This window comes from Lepus europaeus, chromosome 5 (assembly GCF_033115175.1).
Source record: "Lepus europaeus isolate LE1 chromosome 5, mLepTim1.pri, whole genome shotgun sequence".
Lineage (NCBI taxonomy): Eukaryota > Metazoa > Chordata > Mammalia > Lagomorpha > Leporidae > Lepus > Lepus europaeus.
Window position 1 is genome coordinate 120382227 of NC_084831.1, and position 20282 is coordinate 120402508.

Here is a 20282-nt window from a genome sequence, read left to right on the forward strand (position 1 = left end):
GCTTCATTCCCCCAAAGCATCCCCTGCTTCTGGCTTTGGAAAGTCCAGCCTCTGGTTCAATAATTCCCGTCTGAAGGTCTCTGCCAATCCTACTCATCAGACACACCAGGGAAGGACAATGATCATTAAGCTTGGTAAATTGCTTGGTCTTTGCAGGAGAAGTGCCCCGCCTGGTTAGGAGAAAGCACGCCTACATGTGTCTCCCACAGGGCTCACAGGTCAGAGTACCGGGGGAGCTCTGAGATCCGGGGGCAGGGGTTTACTGGGGCTGCTCTCAGGATCCTCGTCTGAGGGACGTGAGGGAAGCAGGGCTGGGCACAGGCGGAAGTCACAAAGGCCTCACACGGGGACTCTGGAGCCACGGCCCTGCCTGGCTGTCCTGTTGGAGGCAGAGGGGCTGAGCCTCCCACCACGACAGTCAGCAAACACTTGCTGCCTCTGGACATGGGCCTTGACCTTGAGTGAGGTCGCTCCTGTCAGGCACAACGATTCAGAGAGAGGAGCCCAAGACCCAGCCAACATGAGCCCAGCTGAGAGAAAAAGAGCCCAGGTTCCAGTGGGGGCAACCAGGTGCTGCACACAGGGCCCACTATACACACGTTTGCACTGAACATGGAGCCGGGGACCCAAGGGGCAAGAGCACAGACCGTGGAGGCAGGTGAAGCAGCAAGCCTGGGATTTAGGTGCCAGCCTCACAGCCTTGAGCCTCTCAGAGTGGGAAGGTCACAGAGAGAGTCCAGGCCACCACACTCCTAAGAGGCAGGATTCAGCCAGGGCTGGCGAGACAAGCATGAGGCCCAGATCAGAACCAGGTTCAAATTCTGGCCAATGTGTCCTAGCTCCATGACCTTGGCCTTATTCTATTTACATCAGCTTACTCAACTCTAAAATGGGGACTGTCAATCACAAGTCTGCTTCAAGGACAAGCTGGGGCACATATGAAGCATGCTACACAGAACTAGCACAGTAGGCTAAGCCACTGCCTACAATGCCAGCCTCCCTTATGGGGTGCCCGGCTGCTCCACTTCCAATCCCACTCCCTGCTGACAGTGCTCCTGAGAAAGGCACAGATGATGGCCCAAGTGTTTGGGTCTCTGCCACCCATGTAGGAGAACTGGATTGAGTTCCAGGCTCCTGGCTTTGGCTGGCCCAGCCCTAGCTGTTGCAGCCATTTGAGGAGTGAACCAGCAGATGGAAGAGTCCTCTCTGCATCACTCTGCCTTTCAAATAAATAAAATCAGGTGGTTTTCTTTTGTTTTTGTTTGTTTGTTTTTTACAGGCTGAGTTAGACAGTGAGAGAGAGAGAGAGAAAGGTCTTCTTTCCGTTGGTTCACCCCCCCAAATGGCCACTACGGCCAGAGCTGCGCCAATCCGAAGCCAGGAGCCAGGTGCTTCCTCCTGGTCTCCCATGCGGGTGCAGGGCCCAAGGACTTGGGCCATCCTCCACTGCCTTCCCAGGCCACAGCAGAGAGCTGGATTGTAAGAGGAGCTACCGGGACCAAATCTGGTGCCCCAACTGGGACTAGAACTCGGGGTGCCGGCGCCGCAGGTGGAGGATTAGCCTAGTGAGCTGCGGTGCTGGCCTGTGATTTGTTTTTTTTTTTTTTTAAACTAGCATAGTGTGAGCTCCCAAAAACAAGGGGTGATGCTAACCCCATGACAACGGCTGTAACATGCCTGCCGTTACATCTAAGCAGAAGCCCCTGGTCATTGCGGCTCTTGCAAGAGTACAGAAAATTCTAGAATTTCTGATATACATGTTTCTCTGCAGCTTTGCCCTGGTCTTCAGTCAGGTCTGTGAGTCTGCAGAGACAAACGCTTCGTGGTCGCCTTCAGGAGAACAGACATGGCTCAGAAACTATGGAGGACCCCCCAACAGCACAAAAAAATGCAACAAAGTACTTTGCAAACAACACACTTCGAAACATGCTTATTTCCAGTAAACAACAGCATCGCTTCTGCTCCTGACAGCTTCTAGAAACAACCAGGCTCTCTTGCAGGTACTCTGTGGCTCATTTAGCCTGTTTGCTCATCTGAAATAAGCGTCAATCAGAGGACGTGGAAAACTTAAAGTGCTTGAAGGGCTTTGCAATATCAATTATTAAGGCAGTTGCAAAACTTAGCTTCCATCAATAAGAAAGGAGAACAGGAAGAGCATGGGCCAACATATGGTGGGAGTCAGTGTATTCTAAGTCAGTGGCAAAATCCCCAAAAGTTGCTGAGGGACCCCCACTCTTACTCATTTTCACTCTCGTTGTATGCAATATACAATTCAAACACAGTCCCTTGTTTGACCCTGACAGTAAAGCCTGAGAGACAGGTACACCAGCCCAGGTTTATAGACGGGAACACTGAGGCCCAAAGTGGTCAAGTGACTGGCAGGACACTGCCCAGCTAAGAGCAGCACGAGGAGTACGTCGGAAAGCACCTGCTGTCTCCGTGGCAGGAAGAACATCTGCTCATCGGAGAAAGCCGGGAGGCCTGGTGGGTTGTGGTCCCTCTGAGAGCAGGGGCTGAGTCAGGGGGAGGGACCAGGTCTGAATAAGTGGGTGTGGCACATCCTGGGGACACTGCACGGGGTCTCTGGGGGCAGCCCTCCCAGTTTGCCCTCGTGTCTGCTGGGCTTGAATCCGAGGAAAACATCTGCGAACCTAGCATCTCAAAATAGGTGGGGAATGTGGTTCTCCAGGCCCACCTGCTTGGGCCAGCTCCTCCCTGGCTGTGTGTCCTGTTCCCCGGGGCATGTCCCAGCAGCACAGCAGGGATTGGGTGGTGCAGCCACCCATTGCTTAGTGACAGGGTCCATGCCGAGAATGCTGTTACTGGCTGAGGGCATCGCGGTGTGAACGCTGCAGGGTGTTCTTCCCCCATATGCCCACCATGTCCCCTGGCGACACAATTCCATGTATGAAGTCTGTGGTTGACTGAAACGCCCATGATCAAATAAGGTGTCGATGAATTAAGGTGACGCCCAGGACCTGTGTAAGCCACACAGGATGTTGGCCCTGTTCCCCAACACCACAAAAGCCATCAATCTCAGTGAACACATCTTCATTCTAACTCAAGCAACCTTTGTTGGGGAAGCAAACAAACCGAGGCTCAGAGAGGTTAAGCAATTTGCCCGAGGTCTCACAGCCACTGAGGGGGCAGAACCCAGATTTCTAACCATGGTTCAGATTTCCCAAATGACATCAGACTAAAATAAAAATCCAGGGCCAGCTTGAAAAGGAACAGTCACAAAGGCCATTTCTGGGTGGTGGCAGGAGGAGGGACCCACAGTCCTGCCCCTGGCCTTGGGGGTGGCTGTTCTGAGGAGCCAGCATCGCGTCCCTGGGCCCCAGATCTCTCATAGGCCACACCCCCTCCTCAGCACCGCTGCCCCGCCACCAGCCACTGGCCTCCTAAAACAATATCTCCTGAAGATCCTGCCCCCAGCGTCATGTGCCTCCCACAGATCACAGGTAAGCTCGTGAAAATGTAAATTATGATTGCCTGGCTCTGGGGTCAGGCCTGAGACTCTGCATTCGCCCCCTCCCGCCCAGGGCCACTGACGGAGCTGGCGTGTGGAGCAGATTTTGAGCAGCCAGCCCTCAGAGTGTTTTACAACAGAGGGGGCTGCGGGGACCTGCTTCTGGGAAGGTGAAGGAGTAAAAGTAGACTGGATTCGTTACTGCAGGACTTCTCAGAGCCTTTAGAAAACCAGAAGTGAGACACTGTTCGTCCCCGAGAGGGAGAGATGTCCTGGAATAGCAACCTTGTTGTGCCTGAGTCAGGGTCAACAACCTGTTAGGCAAAGAAGGCAGAGAGAGGCGGGGGAGGGCGCGTGTGCTGTCCCAGTTTCCCTCCGCACCAGACTTCAGAGTTTTCCTCTGTACTTCCTGTTTGCTCCTAGGAGGTGGCTGGGGACATGCCTGCCTCCTCCGTCAGACCGGCAGCCTGCGTGCCCCCTGCTCCTCCTCCCGCTCCCCGCCCAGCCAGCCCGGGCCTCTCTGCTCAGAAGGCCCCGGGAGCCCACACAACAGAAACCGCGGGAGTACCTTTCGCAGACGCGGACGGTCCAGGCGGCGATGATCCACAGCGAGATGCTGAACACCAGCAGCACGGTGCCCGGGCAGATGGTCATGAGCGTCTTCATGACGAAGCGGGTGTTGAAGTTGATCTTGTTCAGGGCCCCGATGCTGCGCGAGGAGGCGTCGGTGAAGAGCTTGCTGTGCAGCAGCATGACGCGCGCGATCAGGTACAGGCGCAGGAACATGGGGATGGACAGGATGATGTCCACGTCGGCCTCGGCCCGCGACGGGGTATATGAGAAGGCCAGGCGTGCCGTCCAGAAGAACTTGTACTCTCCGGGAATGGGGTGGATGGCACACACCAGCATCTCCAGGCTGATGTAGAGGATGCGCTCGTAGGTCATGGCTATCCGCCAGTCGTCCGCGCCGTTGTCGATCACGAAGAGCTGGCAGGAGCAGAGAGCCCATTAGAGTGGCCAGGACGCAGGGGACACGGCGCGGGGTGGAGGGAGGATGGGCGGGCGGGGCGGCCTGCCCACCTGGGGTGTACTTTAGAGCCCTTGCTGCGTGGAGAGGGCCCTGGTTGGCGGCCTGGGGGCCCTGACTCAGACTCTCTCGCTGTCTGGGCCTCCTTTGCCTCCTTTGTAGATGGCCTCCTAGGACACTGTGATGTATAATGCAAAATCATAGGTCTGGTCTTCAGCCTGGTTTAGGTACACAATTCCTAATGTGTTAAGGGTCTCTGAATGCTAATGAGCAGCCAGGCCTCCTGGGCAGCCTCCGGATGGGGCCTGGGGGCCAGGGGCCAGGGGAACTGAGCTCTGTTCAGAGGCTTGTAACTTGCAGCCCTGCTACCATGCCTGGGAGGAGACAGAGGCCGGCATTGAGGTGATCACTTATGGCCAGAGACGAAGCCTCTGTCACACTCCTGCAGGACAGGGTCAGGGAACTTCCAGACAGGGCTACCTGGAGGAGCTGGAGGGGCCACCCAGAGAGGGGTCAAAGCCCTCAGCCCTTCCTGCGGCCTTTGCCCTCTGGCTGTTCAGTGCCCTCTGTGATACCCTTTATCATATAGCCCTCATGTTCTCAGCTCCCGGCTTTGGCCCAACCCTGGCTATTGCAGGCATCTGGGAGTGAACCAGTAAATGGAATCACTGCCTCTCTGTCTTCTTGTCTCTCAAATTATAAAAAATGCTAAAAAAAATAATCATAGTTGTGTGTAAAGCCACCACCTGCAACACAGGCATCCCATGTGGGTGCCAGTTCGTGTCCTGGCTGCTCCGCTTATGATCCAGCTCCCTGCTAATGCACCTGGGAGAGCAGTGGAGGATGGCCCAAGTGTTTGGACCTCTGCATCCATGTGGGAGACCTGGAAGAAGCTCCTGGTTCCTTACTTTGACCGTCCCAGCATTTCAGCTATCTGGGGAGTAAACTAGCTGATGGAAGATCTCTTTCTTTCCCTCTCCCCCCAAGCTGGTGGGGATGGGGGTCTTTGGCTTAGTGGTTAAGACGCTCGCATCCCATATCAGAGGACCTGCTCCTGACTCAAACTTCCCAAGGTCGCTTCTAGCTGCAAAGTGCCAGGCCCACTGGCTGTTTCATGACAATGAGCAGCTCATTTGTATTAAACACACAGCCCTGAGTGTGCAGACCCAGAGCCAAGTGCTAGAGGAGGATGCAGAAGTGAAAGCGACATTTCCTGCATGAGGGAGCTCACAAGGATTGGCACAGAGGGCTGCTCCCCACTCAGAGAGGGGGCCGGGGCACTGCTGGCAGTGCCGTGTGTGCTGGCTCTGCAGCTGGGCTGCCTGACCCTGTCACTAACTAGCTCTGTGATCCTGGGCGAGTTTCTGAGCCTCTCTGTGCCTGCAATGATGATAATATCTGCTGCACAGAGGCCCCCTGAGGCTGCAATGGGCTACTACACACAACGTGCGAAGAATGCTGCCTGGCACCCAGCACACACTGCTATAAGTATCAGCGATTATTATTTTTTAGCATTTTTTAAAATTTGAGAGACAGAGGAAGACAGAGAGTGATTCCATTTACTGGTTCACTCCCAGGATGCCTGCAATAGCCAGGGTTGGGCCAAAGCCAAGAGCTGGGAACCCAGTTCGGGTTTCCCATGTGGGTGGCAGGGACCCAACTACTGGAACCATCACTGCTGCCTCCCAGGGTGTGCTTTAACAGGAAACTCAAATCGGGAGTGGAGCCAAGACTCGAAGTAAGGCACTCTGATTTGGCACATGGGCGTCTCAACTGGCATCTTTTTTTTTCCCAAATATTTATTTATTTATTTGAAAATCAGAGCTTTATATATATATATAGAGAGAGAGCGAGCTCTTGCATCTGCTGTTTCACACCCCAGATGACCAAGATGGCCAGCACTGTGCCAGGCCAAAGCCAGGAGCTTTCTCTAGGTCTCCCATATGGGTGGCATGGGCCCAAACACTTGGGCCATCTTCCACTCCTTTTTCCAGGCCATTAGCAAGGAACTGGATCAGAAGTGGAACTGCCAGGACTCTAACTGGCACCCATATGAGATGCCAGCATCGCAGGCAGGGGCTTTATCTGCCACCCCATGATGCTGGTCCCTTAACTGGCATCCTCATTGCTAAACCAAACACCTGCCCCATTTTTAGCATTATTAATGGGTGGGGTCTCGGTCTTTCTCCAGAACAAGAGTTGAGCTTCATAAAGTCAAAGCTTCCTTCTAGCCCTGACCTTGCATGCAGCCGAGGTTCCTGCCGTCACATCATGAGGACGCCTGCTCAGACAAGCACTTCCTGAGCACCTGCTGTGTGCCCAGCCTATGCTCAGTGCTGGATTGCACATACGGGGAAGACCCAGCCTTTGCTCTTAAGGAAGGCCCACTGTGGGTCCCCACGATGTTTGGTGACTGTGAAAAGGACTTCACATCCTTTCCCTCTGTGGCTTCGTTCTCCATCTGGGAAATGAGAAGCTTTGAAGGTCCTAGCCAGCTCCGACACTTCCCAGAGTCTGAGTCTTGGAGGCCTGAGACGGGCTATTTGTTGGGGTGCAGACTTCCCGGCAGGTGTGCCCCCCACTACCTCATGTTCTGGGCTCTCAGCCTTCCAGCACCTCTGGCTGCTGTCTGTGCCAGCTCACCTGCGTATGCCCCGCTCAGGACAGCAGGCCTGCTCCAGGGCCACAGAGAGCTGTTGTTCCCCAGGGCTTATGCTGGCCTCCAGGCAGGAGGCGCTGTGATACGGTAAACCCAAAGAAGGGCACCAGCATAGGCACATCCTGGCCAGGGGCCGCCATGAACCCCCCCAGGAGGGCCTGAGCTGCAGGCTGGAAGGAAACCAGGCTGGGTTAGAGACATGAGTTGGATCAAGGGTGGGTGGGTGGGGGATTCTATTTAACCTAGAAATACACTCTCAACCCTGAGGGGGTAGGGTAGAGGCTGGGTCAGTGTGGCTGGGAGAGGGGCTGGGCAGACGCTGAGCAGAGCCCCCCTTCCCTTCTACTGTGCCCTGCACTGGGAGGTTAGGGAATGGGGGCCTCCTTTGTTCTGCACGTTCCACTGTCTCCTCCTGGGACTGGGCTTCTGCTCAGTTTTGAGGTCAATCCCATGTGCCTTCTCTTCTTCCTCCTGCATCACCTTCCCATTCACTACCCCTTGAGCAGCTGCAGTGTCTGCCCAGGGCCCCAGGGCCTCTGGGGATGAAACCAGATCCCTCCAGGAGTATGGATCAGGTCTGACATGAACTTGAGGCGAGTCAATCCAGTCCCATGATGTGAACACAGGAGTCTCCTCTGACTCCCTGGGGCCATGGAAAGCAAGAGCAGCAGTGGGAATGCAGGGCAGGGCGGCAGCACCATGTGGGCAGTCTCTGCCCTGGCTGAGCCCCAGTTTCCCCTTCTCCAAGCCTTGCAACTTTTCTAAACTCTGATGGGGAGGAACAGAGACACGGGTGTGCAAGGGCTTCTTAAACCACAAAGATCATTTGCTCATTCAGTCATTCAACAAACACGAGCAGAAGGCCCTCTTTCTGGGCATGGCCCCTGTCTGCTGAGGGCCTGCCCCTGAGAGAGCTCCAGTGAGGAAGGCCCAGCTCTGAACAGGAGAGGCAGCTGCCAGCACCAGCTGGGGCCTCCCTTTCCCTCCCCCAGGGCTTGGGCTTTTCCATCAGAAAACCCTCACGGCCACTCCAAGGCCTCCCTCTGCCCCTAACTGCGCCCGACAAGCCAAGCCATGGCAACGCGACTGCCTGGCCAAACTCTTCAAACATGAAATTAAAGCCATCTACCCCGCAACAAAGACTCGCATCCGGTTACTATGGTAACCGGGTTTGCTCCGGGCAAGAACTAAGGCGCCCAAGTAGCAGATGCCTTTGATAGCTTGATGGGGAACAGGATCTTCTGCCACCTGAGCTGAAGGGGATGGCCACCAGCAGCTCCGCCCAGGATGACCGACAGTGCTGGTCCAAGGGCCACGTCTGCCTGCCTTGCAGGTAGTGGGGGCCATGTGGGGTCGTGGGGTTGGAAGCCAGAGAGCGAGCCTGAAGTTTCCCACGGGCAGTTATTAGCTGTGTGATCTTGGGCCAGCCACGGGAGCCTGGGGCCCACCTCTTGTCCCTGGAGTGTTGACCCTGACCCTGCCTACCTCTTGAGATTCGTGTTGAGATCCTCTAACACAGATACCAAGAGGGACTGCATTTTGCCAGCTACTCTAAAACTGCACAAGGGGTTGGGAAGCCTGCTGGCCTGGGGGTTTTGGACCTATCAGGCACGTGGGAGGGCATCACGGTAGGGCAATGGGGCAGAGACTAAGAGCCTCAGCAGGCTCTGCAGGGCTCCACGCAGGGTTCTGTGGGCCTGCAGGGTGGGACAATGTGTCCCAGAAGATGCCACGCTGTCTGTATGAGGACACCCTGCGCCTTCTCCCTGCGGAGCCCAGAATCACAAATGCTCCAAACGCTGCCTCACTCCCTTCAGCTCTGGGGCGGGCTACAGATGCCCGTCTTGCTGTTTCCTCCCTCAGCAGCCTCCGTGGTTCTTGCAAAGCACAAGTCTCAATTATGCATTTATTTGTGTTGCTAGATTTGCTGTCGCTCCTCTTAGACCAGTAGCTCTCAACCTGGCTGCACATTAGGATTACTTGAGGGGCCAGTGTTGTTGTGAAACGGGTAAAGCTGCCTGAAACACCAGCATCCTATATGACTGCCCACTTGAATCCCTGCTGCTCTGCTTTGGTTCCAACTCCCTGTTAATGTACCTGAGAAGGCAGCAGAAGAGGGCCCAAGTGCTTGTGCCCCTGCCACCCACGTGAGAAGCTGAGTAGAATTCTTGGCTCCCAGCTTCAGCCTGGCCCAGGCTTGGCTGTAACAGCCATTTGGGGAATGAACCAGAGGATGGAAGATCTGCATTTCTCCCTCTCTGTGTCACTCTGCCTTTCAAATAAATAAATCTTTTTTAAAAATACCCATGTGTGGGCCTACCCCAGACCAAAGAAATCTGAACATCTAGGAGTGGGGCAGTGGCCCTGGGATTTTTCTTAAAGCTCCCCAGATGACTCCAAAGTGTAACCAGGCTTGGGATCCACTGGTTGCAGACCCTGTCTGTGTCTTCCTTGTCCCTCATGGTAAGCCCCACTGCCTGGTCCAGATCCTAGCCTATAGCCGGTGTTCAGTAAAATGCTTGTACAGTGGATCAAGAACTACCACTTACTACCCTGGACAACAAATCTCCCTGAGGAATGAGGGGGTGGAGTCTGCGGCCCTTACCCACCCCGCCCCTCCTGTACCACAGAGCCATATTCTGTGGCTCCGCACACAGCCTCCTCATGTGCTGTCAGCACCGGGGGGGCTCCACAGAGTCCTGCCATCTCCCTCCAGGGCTGAGATGGTGCCCGGCACACAGTAGGCAGTGAGTACAGTTTCACTGATTACAGGGTTGGGCAGGTGGATGACGGTGTCGTACCAAGGTAAGGATGAATTACCAGTGGCCTTGTTAACCACCCACGATGGAACTCCCTGTAGAAAACTCAGCCCTAAGCCTGTAGCTAGCAAAGGACCTGATAATTCACCTCGTGCCATGGAAAAGTCTCCGAAAAGTAGTCCAGTCTGGAATAAACTGTCCCAGGTGACACCCAACTCTTAGAAAGTTCTAGAATTCATCGGGGGGAGCAGGGGGCGGGGTATGATCCTAAGGAGTGCTGGACCAGAGGGGCTGGGAAGCATGCCTGTGGCTCCGTCAGGGCTAGAGCTGTCCCAGGGTTTCATCTGGGTCACCCAGCCCCAGGTCTGGAACAGCCTGACTGCCGGTGGTACATTTTGGAAAAGGACTGAGAAGACATGGACAGAACCTGGCACAGGACAGGAAACCCTCAAGGGGAGAAGTCTCTGGGGCCCAGAGCTGATGGACCGGTCTCCTCCTGACCTGTCCATGGCTTGCCCCTTGCAGGCCAGTCTCCCACAGTGGGGCAGGAAAGCCATGTTCTTCCAGCTGCTCATTCTATCTGCCTCCTGAGATTTTACTCATTCAGGGTGTGCAATGCATTGGTACCGTGGCCCCAGGTCTCCCACAAGCCCTACTCTGTCCTCACACAGTGCCCTGTGCAGAAGTCACTCCACACCGGATACTTCCCTGCCTCCTCGGGGGCTTCTGAGAGCCTGGAGGATTTTTACTTCTGAGAGCTTTAGAAGCCTGTACTCAACACCGGGATGCCAAACTCACCTTTAAGGAGCTTGTAATTGAGGAAAAGGAGAACCAATTCAATTGAACTCAACTAAATTCAATACAGTACTTGGTGAGAACTAACTAGGTTAAGCCCCTTGGAGGTGGAAAGGCGAATCAAACACAGGTCCTGTCAATCAGCTCAGTAGCAACCTCAGGCAGCCCAGCCATGACAGATGGGATTAGGACCCACCTTGCAAAGCTTCCCGGGCAACACAGGGTTCCTGCAGCATCTGGAAGCCCTGTTCCAGACAACCCTAGCATGCTAACTTCCAGAAACAACCACAAAGTCCTGCCACTCATCCGTATACTGGCTTCTGTACATGTGACCTGCCCAGTAAGAGGCATGTTCCATTTCTCCACCCCTTGAGTCTGAACTCAGCCTGTTCCCAGCCTTGGCCAATGGGACAGTAGAAAACACGATGCAGCAAGGTTTGGGAAATATCAGAGCCATGGGGCTTGCTGCAGACATGTGGCCTCACATCCCTGTCTCTCCAGCCTATGGCTCCCATCAGCAGCCCAGCACCAGCGAGAGGCTGTCCCAGACCAGCTGCATGGGAGACGCTCACCCAAGCTAGGGGCAGCAGATGAACTGCCATGCTGAGCCCAGCCCAGGTCACTGACCCACAGAATCATGAGCCAACTGGTTATTGTTTAAGCCGGTGAGTTTTAGCGTGCTGGGGAGATGTGGGACTCCCAAATCCCACATCAGAATGGCTAGGTTTGGGTTCCTAGGTAGGAAAGTTGCTTCCAGTTCCAACTTTCTGTTTATGTGCACCCTGGCATGTAGCAGGTGATGACTCAAGTAGTTGGGTCCCTGCCACCCTGTGGGAGACCTGGATTGAGTTCTAGGCTCCTGGCTTCAACCTTCCTCAGTACCAGGTGTTGCAAGCTTTTGGGGAATGAACTAGTGGATGGAGGCTCGCTTGCTCTCTCTCTCTCACTCTCCCTCCCTCCCCCTGTATCCCCCCACCTTTCTCTTTCAAATAAGATAAAACAAAAATAAGGAAAAATAGTTATTCAATGAAACATATATAACAAAACTAACTCATATAAGGAATCTTAAAAAAAAAAAAAAAGAAAGCTCACGAGAAAGGGGTAGGATGACAAACCAGGCATGGATTTCAATTGTTTTGCCCCAAAACAGACTTCTCTTTTATTCCATCCTTTCCACTAACTTCTCCAAGTGCTGTTGTAAGTCAGCACATGGATAAACAGGCAGCCCCTTTGTATACCTTGCCCGGTAGGCTTCTTGGTCCTGCCAAGCCCCTGGAAGGTGCCTCCACCTGCTCCACACATTTGTCTGGCTGGCCAGCCTTGCTCAAATCCAGAGGTAACTAAATCACAGCCAGGGGCCCTTGCTACCCCCAACTTGTGCACACATCACTTCAGACAGCAAAGAGTAACCTCAAAGCATCTAAAAAGTTATTTTGCCAGCAGTTCAGTGATTTTTGCATACAAAGTGAGGTGGATCCCATCAAGGCACAAAGCAAGGGAGGATTTGCGGGGTGGGGGTGTCAAGGGGTGCTGCAGGGAAACAAGTGGAGTCTGGGAACAGTGACTCTTGCGGCAAATTGGGTGGGGAGCAAACTGATGCGCTGGCAGCTAGCAAGGAGGTCACCATGGGCATTGCGCTTCTGAATGGCCAATGAGGACATCAAGGGAATCAGCTTCAGGTATTTAAGGAGGCTCCAGAAACCCTTGGCTGTCCGCTGGGCATGGGGTGCCAACAAGCTCTCTCTCTGTTCAGTCAGTGGCGCGCTCTCTCTCCAGAGCCCTTCCATCAGCATCTGCCCCTCGGTGAGACCAGGGCTGCCCCTGTCCCTCACTAGTATGTCACACAGACAACCATGTCATCCACAGCTCCCCCCCGGGGCCAACTCCTTGTCACCTCTGGACAGGCCAGTCCAGCTGGAATCTCTGGAACCCACTACAGTAGCTGCAGGGCACGGCCGGCTGTCTTAATGAGACCAGGAGACCGTGCTGAGGCTGCCAGGCTGCTGGCCGCAGGCCGCAGGCCTCCCTGCCTTTCCCTCCAAGGGGAAGCTCCACCCTTTTGTCCTCGGGTGAGTTTGGAGCTGACTCACTGGGCTGGTCTTCCCTCATTCTATTTGAAAACCTGAGGCCTTTCAGGTTCTTCATTTAAGCAAAATCTTTCATTAGAGTGTTCTCAGCTGTCAGCAGAGATTCTGCTTAGACATTTTCCAACCAACCTGAAAAGCCTTCATTCTTGTACAACTATGAATTGTCTAAATTAAAGGAGAGAAAATGGAAAAGGGCTTTCTTGTCCTCCCTCTCTGTGGGGGAAAAAACTTTGGGGAAAATTTCCATTATTTAATGATCTATACATAGATAGATCTGTAAATATATCTATACATATATATATATATATAAAAAAGCAAAAGGAAAAAAACTCCATATTTCCTTAAAGTCCAGATTTCCTCAAAGTCCAAATTTTCTTAAAATGTATTATTAAATATATATTATATATATATAAATTTAAACTCCCTGGAGCATATATTACGTGCACAGGATTACTATGGGAGTTACCATGGAAACAACATCAAAAGTCCTGTAACACCTAATTAGGTTTCCCTGAGGACAAGAGCTGATTGCCAGTGATGAAATGAACTTCTGGGCTGGCAGTGATGGTTAACATAAAATTCCCAGTCAGCAAATACTCCACGGAACTGGATACAGAGAGGGAGCAAGTCAAAAACTGTGATTCTACCAAGGCGGTCCTGCAGGCCACTCTGCACCTCCACACCTGAAGCTACCACAGGAGGCAGATGGCACGGGCCCTGTGGGACGACACAGAGCCCAGAGCCTGTTTGACTGGAGACCGTAAATCCTTCCCCCGTCCCCAGTTCCTGGAGAACGAGAGCCAAGTTACGACAGTTGAAGACACTAGCGTTTTTCACCCACATAAGCAAGAATTTCACCATCGGTGCCCAAAGCACCACTGAAACTCTCTTCAGAGCCTCCTGTCACTGACCGTCTGCGAGGGGCGAGTCTCTCCCCACGATGCGATGTGCAGGACTGGCTCCAAAGCGTGGCTTTTCATTTCCTCCCAGCTGTGGAGTCATTTCTTCTCATGAGATTTGTTTCATGGAAGCCCCAGTACAGGAAAAAAAAACACGTTCGGAGCTGTTGTAGTTGGAAGGGCAGAGAGGCGCCTGCGAGGCCACTGCCTTCCTCTTCCAGCCCACACCTCTGTGCAGAGCCCTCGGGTCAGAAAACCACTGGCTGCACCAGCCGGCCGCTGGCTGTCACCACTTAGGACGCCTGCATCCCACACGAGGAGGCCCCGCTCAAGGGCAATCCAGCTTCCTGCTAATGCCCATCCCGGGAGGGAGCAGACGGTGCTCCGTCTCTGGACCCCTGCCGCGCATAGGAGAGACCTGAATGGAGTTCCCAGCCCCGAGCCTGGCCTGGCCCTGGCTGTTGCGGGCATTTGGGGCATGAACCAGCAGATCAGCAGATGGAAGAGCTTTCTCTTTCTTCCTTTCTCTGTCCCTCTGCCTTTCGAATAAAATGAAAATTGCTGATTTTTTGGAAAGCAGCTGCTGCTGGCCCCTCCTATGAGACAGGAATACCATGAGACCAAGCAGAACCCGATGCAGACCCGCTCGTTGTGCCTCCCCCTGCCCCTGCCCCAGAACCCAGGAGAGGTGACCCAAGAGCCTCGGCCGGGGGCCCCCCAGGGAGACGACCCAGGACCCAGAGGGGTCCCAAAGTGCAGCAGGAAGGTGGAGAACTCAGCAGAGGCGGGAATTTGGCATTACAAGAGAAACAGAAGTGGTCAAGGATGCACAGAGACCTCTGGGGAGGTGCTGGGCTCCCCGCTGGTCTTCCCGTTGATTCTATTTGAGGTACTTAGACCACGGGGAGCCCAGCCATCCCTTGGTTACAGTGGCCACACCCTGGCCTCATCATGTCACGCCCCATCCGTCCTCCTCCTCACGGCTGCCAGAGCAGATGTTCTAAAACACGCCCTAAACTACGGTGCCCCCTCCCTAGAGCCCTCAGTGGCTCCCCAGAGTGCCCTCGACTTGGTCAAAGGCCCTCCCCCTCCTGGCCGCATCACCTGCCATCCCACACCCGACATCTCATTCCAGCCAAACCAAGTGACTGTACTCCCTGAATCTGTGAATTTTGTCAAGATGTTCCCTCTTCTCAACCTCTTTACAGAGTTCTGTCTTGCCTTTTTATTTTTTTAGCCTTTTTTTTTTTTTTTTTTTTCAAATAGAGAGGCAGAGACTGAAAGATCTCCTAGGGCCAGTGTTGTGGCATAGCAGGTAAAGCCCCTTCCTGTCCCAGCTGCCCTGCTTTCGATCCAGCTCCTGATTAATGCAGCTAAGAAAAACAGAGGAAGATGGCCCAAATACTTGGTCTTCTGCAACCCACATGGAAGACCCAAATGGCGTTCCTGACTCCTGGTTTTGACCTGGTTATTGCAGCCATTTGGAGAGTGAACCAGCAGGTGGAAGATATCTCCCCCCCACACACACACTCTCTACCTTTTGAATAAATAAATAAATCATTTAAAAACAAAAGAAAAAGATCTCATATCTACTGGTTCACTTTCCAAATGCCTGCAACAGCCACGACTGGGCCAGGCCAAAGCCAGCAACCAGGATTTCAAACTATGTCTCCCATGTACTTGAGCCAGGGACCCAAATACTTAAGCCAGAGGTTCAGGAGTGCTAACCCCAGTTCAGGGGAGGTGGGGTGAGGTGGGATGAGTCCTCCATCAACAACAACAGGTAGCATGGACTGCAGCCTCACTGAGGAACAGGCCCTGTGCTGTGCTTTACAGAAACCACCTCATTTGTTCGTAACAGGGTTCTCGGACAGGCAGTATTACTCCCATTTTACAGACAGGAAACTGAGGCTCAGCGAAATGACACATTCAGAGGTGGCACAATTAATAAGGGCAGACCAAGTTCTGGCAGGGGCATGGGACCTCTTTTCTGCCAAGGGCCATATGGGTATTTATAGCATCATTCACAGGCCATACAAAGTTATCAGCTTAAACATTAGATTTATTGACTTGTGAATCCCACCTGCAGTTGCCTTGGTAAGACCAGACCAAACGATTTTGAGGGCCTTACATGGCCCGTGTGCTGGATGTTCCTACCCCTTTGCAAGGCAGACAGCTTCCAGTCCATTTTCTTTCTCTCTTTCTCTCTCTCTCTCTTCCTTCCTTCCTTCCTTCCTTCTTTCCTTCCTTCCTTTCTCTCTCTCTCTCTTTTTTAAGATTTTATTTATTTATTTGAGAGGTAGAATTAGAGAGAGAGAGAGAGAGACAGAGAGACAGAGAGAAAGGGTTTCCATCTGCTGGTTCATTCAACCAAATGACCACACTCCAGAACTGGTGCTGCAGGAGGAGGCTGAGCCTACTATGCCACAGCACCAGCCCTGAGAGTGTTGGTCCAAGACTGGGTCTTGGTCCCAGGCTGTGCCGGTGGGCTGACTCCCTGGCATTTGCCCTTCAGGCCAGTGGGCACTGCTGGCTGTCTATGTGCCTCGGCAGACTGGAGCATCGGAGGTCTCAGAGCACAGAGCCCAAGTCTGGGGTAGGAGGAATGTTCTCTCAACAGGCAGTCTCTGACCATTTTCCACTGCATCACACAGCAGGGTAGGGTGCAGGGAGCATTTGGGAGGTTTGGTACCAGCACGAGTACCAGGGCTGCCAGCCCCTGGCTGGTTTTAACTAGGACCTGTTTACCCTTCAGGGAGAGACTCTTTAGAGGGTGTTTTTAGCATAAAAAATACAGAGGTGTCTGGATCTCTGAGCTGCCTGCCCAGGAGCTGGTGAACCAAGGTCAGTGCGGGCGGTCACGCGGGGCCGGGAGCGTTAGTTTCTTCCCCAGCTGACTGAATGCCCTTCAACTCCCCCTCAAGGACCAGCTGAAAGGTCACCCCGGGGAGGGGAGAGCTCCCGGCTTCCAGCTTGCTGGCTTCTCCTCAGCCCCGGGCTGGGTTTTCTTTTCTCTTCTTTTTTTAAGGCAGAGTTACAGAGAGAGAAGGCTCTTCCATCTACTAGTTCACTCCCCAAACAGTCACAACGGCCAGGTCTGGACCAAGCCAAAGCCAAGAGCCTGGGACTCCATCTGGGTCTCCCACATGGGTGGCAGGGCCTCAGGCATTTGGGCCATCTTCTGCTTTCCTAGCTGCATTAACAAGGGAGCTGGATGTGAAATGGAGCTGCTGAGACTCGAACTAGAGTCTTGAGGGATTAACCCACTGGTCCACAACCCAGACCCACAGCCCGATGCTTTCTGTCAGTCTTTAGAATCCAGTACAGTCCTACAGGAAAAGCACTGCCGTTACTGCAGCTACGGATGAGCTGACTTCCCCAGGATCTAACAGTAGGTAAATGATAGCAGAGGGATTTGAGACTGTAGTCCATGCTCTCGTCTTTGAAGCATCTATTTAGAGCCAAATCACTCTTAAAAAAAAAAAAAGATTGATTAGGGCAGCAGCAGCAGCCCATATGGGTGCCTGTTTGAGTCCCAGCTGTTCCACTCCCAATCCAGCTCCCTGCTAATGCACCTGGGAAAGCAGCAGAAGATGGCCCCTGCACCCACATGGGAGACCCGGAAGAAGCTCCTGGCTCCTGGCTTCAGCCTGGCCCAGCCCCAGCTGTTGCAGTCATTTGGGGAATGAACCAGTAGATGGAAAATCTCTCTCTCTCTCTCTCTCTCTCTCTGTGTGTGTGTGTGTGTGTGTGTCTTCCTCTCTCAATCTTTAAAAATTAATTGATTTTAAAGGCAGAGTAACAGAGAAGGGGGAGAGACAGAGTTAGTCTTCCATTTTCTGGTTCATTCCCCATTTTCCTGCAGCTGCATGGGCTGGGCCAGGCTGAAGCTAAGAGTTGGGAGCTCTATCCCGGGTCTTCCACTGGGTGGCAGGAACACAAGCACTTGGGCCACCCTCCCACCTGACCTCGGTGCATTAGCAGAAGCTGGGTCGGAAGCATGGAGTAACTGGGACTGCAGCCAAGCCCTCTGATATGGGATGCAGTCACCTCAAGCATTGCTTGGCTCTCTGTGCCACAACGCAAGCCCTGAAACCTCCCTCTTAAGCCTTCATCTGAGCCTCTTCACCTGCTGGCATGCCTATCACCTGCTGGCATGAGTGCAGGGTCCCTGGAGCACAGCACATCTTTCCAGTCACTGGCTTGCCACAGTGCCAGGCACCATGCTCGGGAGACACAGGCTACCCAATGACTCCATACGCAGTTTAAGGCATCAAGACGATGCCAGTGTGACTGCAGAGAAAAATCTTTCACTCACTCACCATTTCTGTAATTCTCCCAGGGCAAAAGAATCTTTTGTAGCATTTTTACAAGACTGAAAAGCAACTAAAAATATTTTTAAAAGAACTGCCTATTTGTGGGCTGGCACTGTGGTTTTGTGGGCTGGCACTGTGGTATCGTGGGTTAAAGCCACTGTTTGCAGTACTGGCATTCCACAGGGGCATCAGTTTAAGTCTTGGCTGCTCTACTTCAGAACCAGCTCCCTGCTAATGCACCTGGGAAGTCAGTGGAAGATGGCCCAAATCCTTGGGCCCCTGCACCCATGTAGGAGACCCAGAAGAAGCTCCTGGCTCCTGGCTTTGGCCTGGTCCAACCCTGGCCGTTGTAGCCATCTGGGTAGTGAACCATCGGATGGAAGCTCCCTCTCTCTTTCTGTGATTCTTTCAAATAAATAAATAAATCTTAAAAAAAAAAAAAAAAAAAGAACTGCTTATTTACTTCTTTGTAATTTAAAAGGGTGGGGGTGAGAGTGGACAGGCCTGAGTTCGATTTCCAGCTCTGGCTCCTGACTCTAGCTTCCTGCTGGTGCAAATCCTGGGAGGCACCAGTGATTGCTGAAGTGCTTGGGTTCCTGCCAGCCATGTGAGATAGGGATGGAGACCCCGGCTCCTGGCTTCAGCTTGGCCCAGCTCTGGCTCTTGCAGGCATCTGGGGAGTGAATCAGTAGACGGGAGCTCTCTGTCTCTGTCTCTCACAAAAAAAAATAAATAAATAAAAATAAAACCAACCTGAACACATTAACAGGGAAACAGTAGATAAATTATAGCACTCACACTGTGAAACACTATGTAGCTGTTTTCTAAAATGAAATGGATCTATATGTATCGATTTAGAAAATGTTCATGGTATATTAAGTAAAATGAAAATTGTAGCATAATGGGTATACTATGATTCCTCATTTTTTAAAAAGATTTATTGTATTTATTTGAAAGGCAGAGTTACAGAGAGAGGTAGAGACAGAGAGGGCTTCTGCCTGTTGGTTCCCTCCCCAGATGGCCGCAATGGCTGGAGTGCACTGATCCAAAGTCAGGAGCCAGGAGCTTCTTCTGGGTCTCCCACATGGGTGCAGGGGTCCAAGGACTTGGGCCAACTTCCACTGCTTTCCCAGGCCATAGCAGAGCCGGATTGAAAGAGAAGCAGCCCATATGGGCTGCTGGCGCTTCAGGCCAGGGCTTTAACCTGCTGTGCCACAGCGCCGGCCCCGATTCCTCATTTTTTAAACACCAGTACGTAAAAACAAAAATCCTAGAGCACATGTTGTGGCACAGTGGGGTAAGCTGCTGCCTGCAATGCTGGCATCCCACATGAGTGCCGATTTGAATCCCAGCTGCTCCACTTCCAGTCCAGCTCCCTACTAATGCGCATGGAAGAGCAGTGGAAATGGCCCAAGAGGAAGGATGATGGCACCTGGCACCCAAGTGAGAGAGAGACCTGCATGGAGCTCTAGCCACACTGTGGCTATCTGAGGAGTGAACCAGCAGATGAAAGATCTCTCTCTCTCTCTCTCTGTCTTCCCCTCTCTCTTTACAACCATGTATTTCAGATAAATATAATAAATCTTTTTTGAAAAATCCCCTATATATGTGTGTGGGTTGGGGTAGTTTTGTGTACACACACACACACACACACAAGCTGTGTTAATCCCCTCTGGCTGAACACCAAATTGTTCATGCTGGGACCTCTGGGGAGGCAAGGGCGTAGGAAGCGGGGAGGCGATGGATTTTTTTCCCCCTTTAATAATTAGAACACAGCTCTGTGTTAAAACAAGCCAATATTGCATTTGTAATTTTAAAAACCTAATAAAGTATTTTTTTAAAAAGAAGGATCCTGGGGAAAGCCACTAGGTGAGTCTAATGAGGACTTTCTCAGCATGGCCATTGTTTGCGGGGACAGTCACCCCGAGTCCCTCCGTGCCCTATAATCATGAGGTAGAGCTTCCCACCCCCAGGAGCCCCCCCCCCCCCCCCGGTCACTGAGGCCCTGCTGGGAGTTGTGGGAGCTGGGCTCCTCCCTCAAGGCTCCCTGCCAAGGCCAGCCTCATGCCGGTTCCCGGCCCCTCCTGACTCAGCCGCCCAGTGAGAAACAGTTCCAGGGCGCACAGCTGAAACAAAGGCACCATGTCAAGGCCCACCTCGCCACGGACACCTGCAGCGCCCCTCAGTCAGAGCGGCCCACCAGCAGGCAGGGCCCGGAACTCCCTGGGGGAAGGGATGCCCTCCTCACAACTGTAGAGAGCAATCACTCTC

The 20282-nt window shown here is 53.1% G+C and overlaps 1 protein-coding gene across 2 annotated transcripts in view; it reads right to left on the reverse strand.

Annotated features, from left to right (window-relative positions):
- KCNN3 (potassium calcium-activated channel subfamily N member 3) overlaps positions 1 to 20282 on the reverse strand; it is a 156584-nt gene that overhangs the window by 60577 nt on the left and 75725 nt on the right. For both annotated transcript variants that reach the window (XM_062193643.1, XM_062193642.1), the window contains exon 3: positions 4038 to 4456. In XM_062193643.1, the coding sequence (XP_062049627.1) occupies positions 4038 to 4456 (419 nt within the window). The remainder of the gene's footprint in view (positions 1 to 4037; positions 4457 to 20282) is intronic.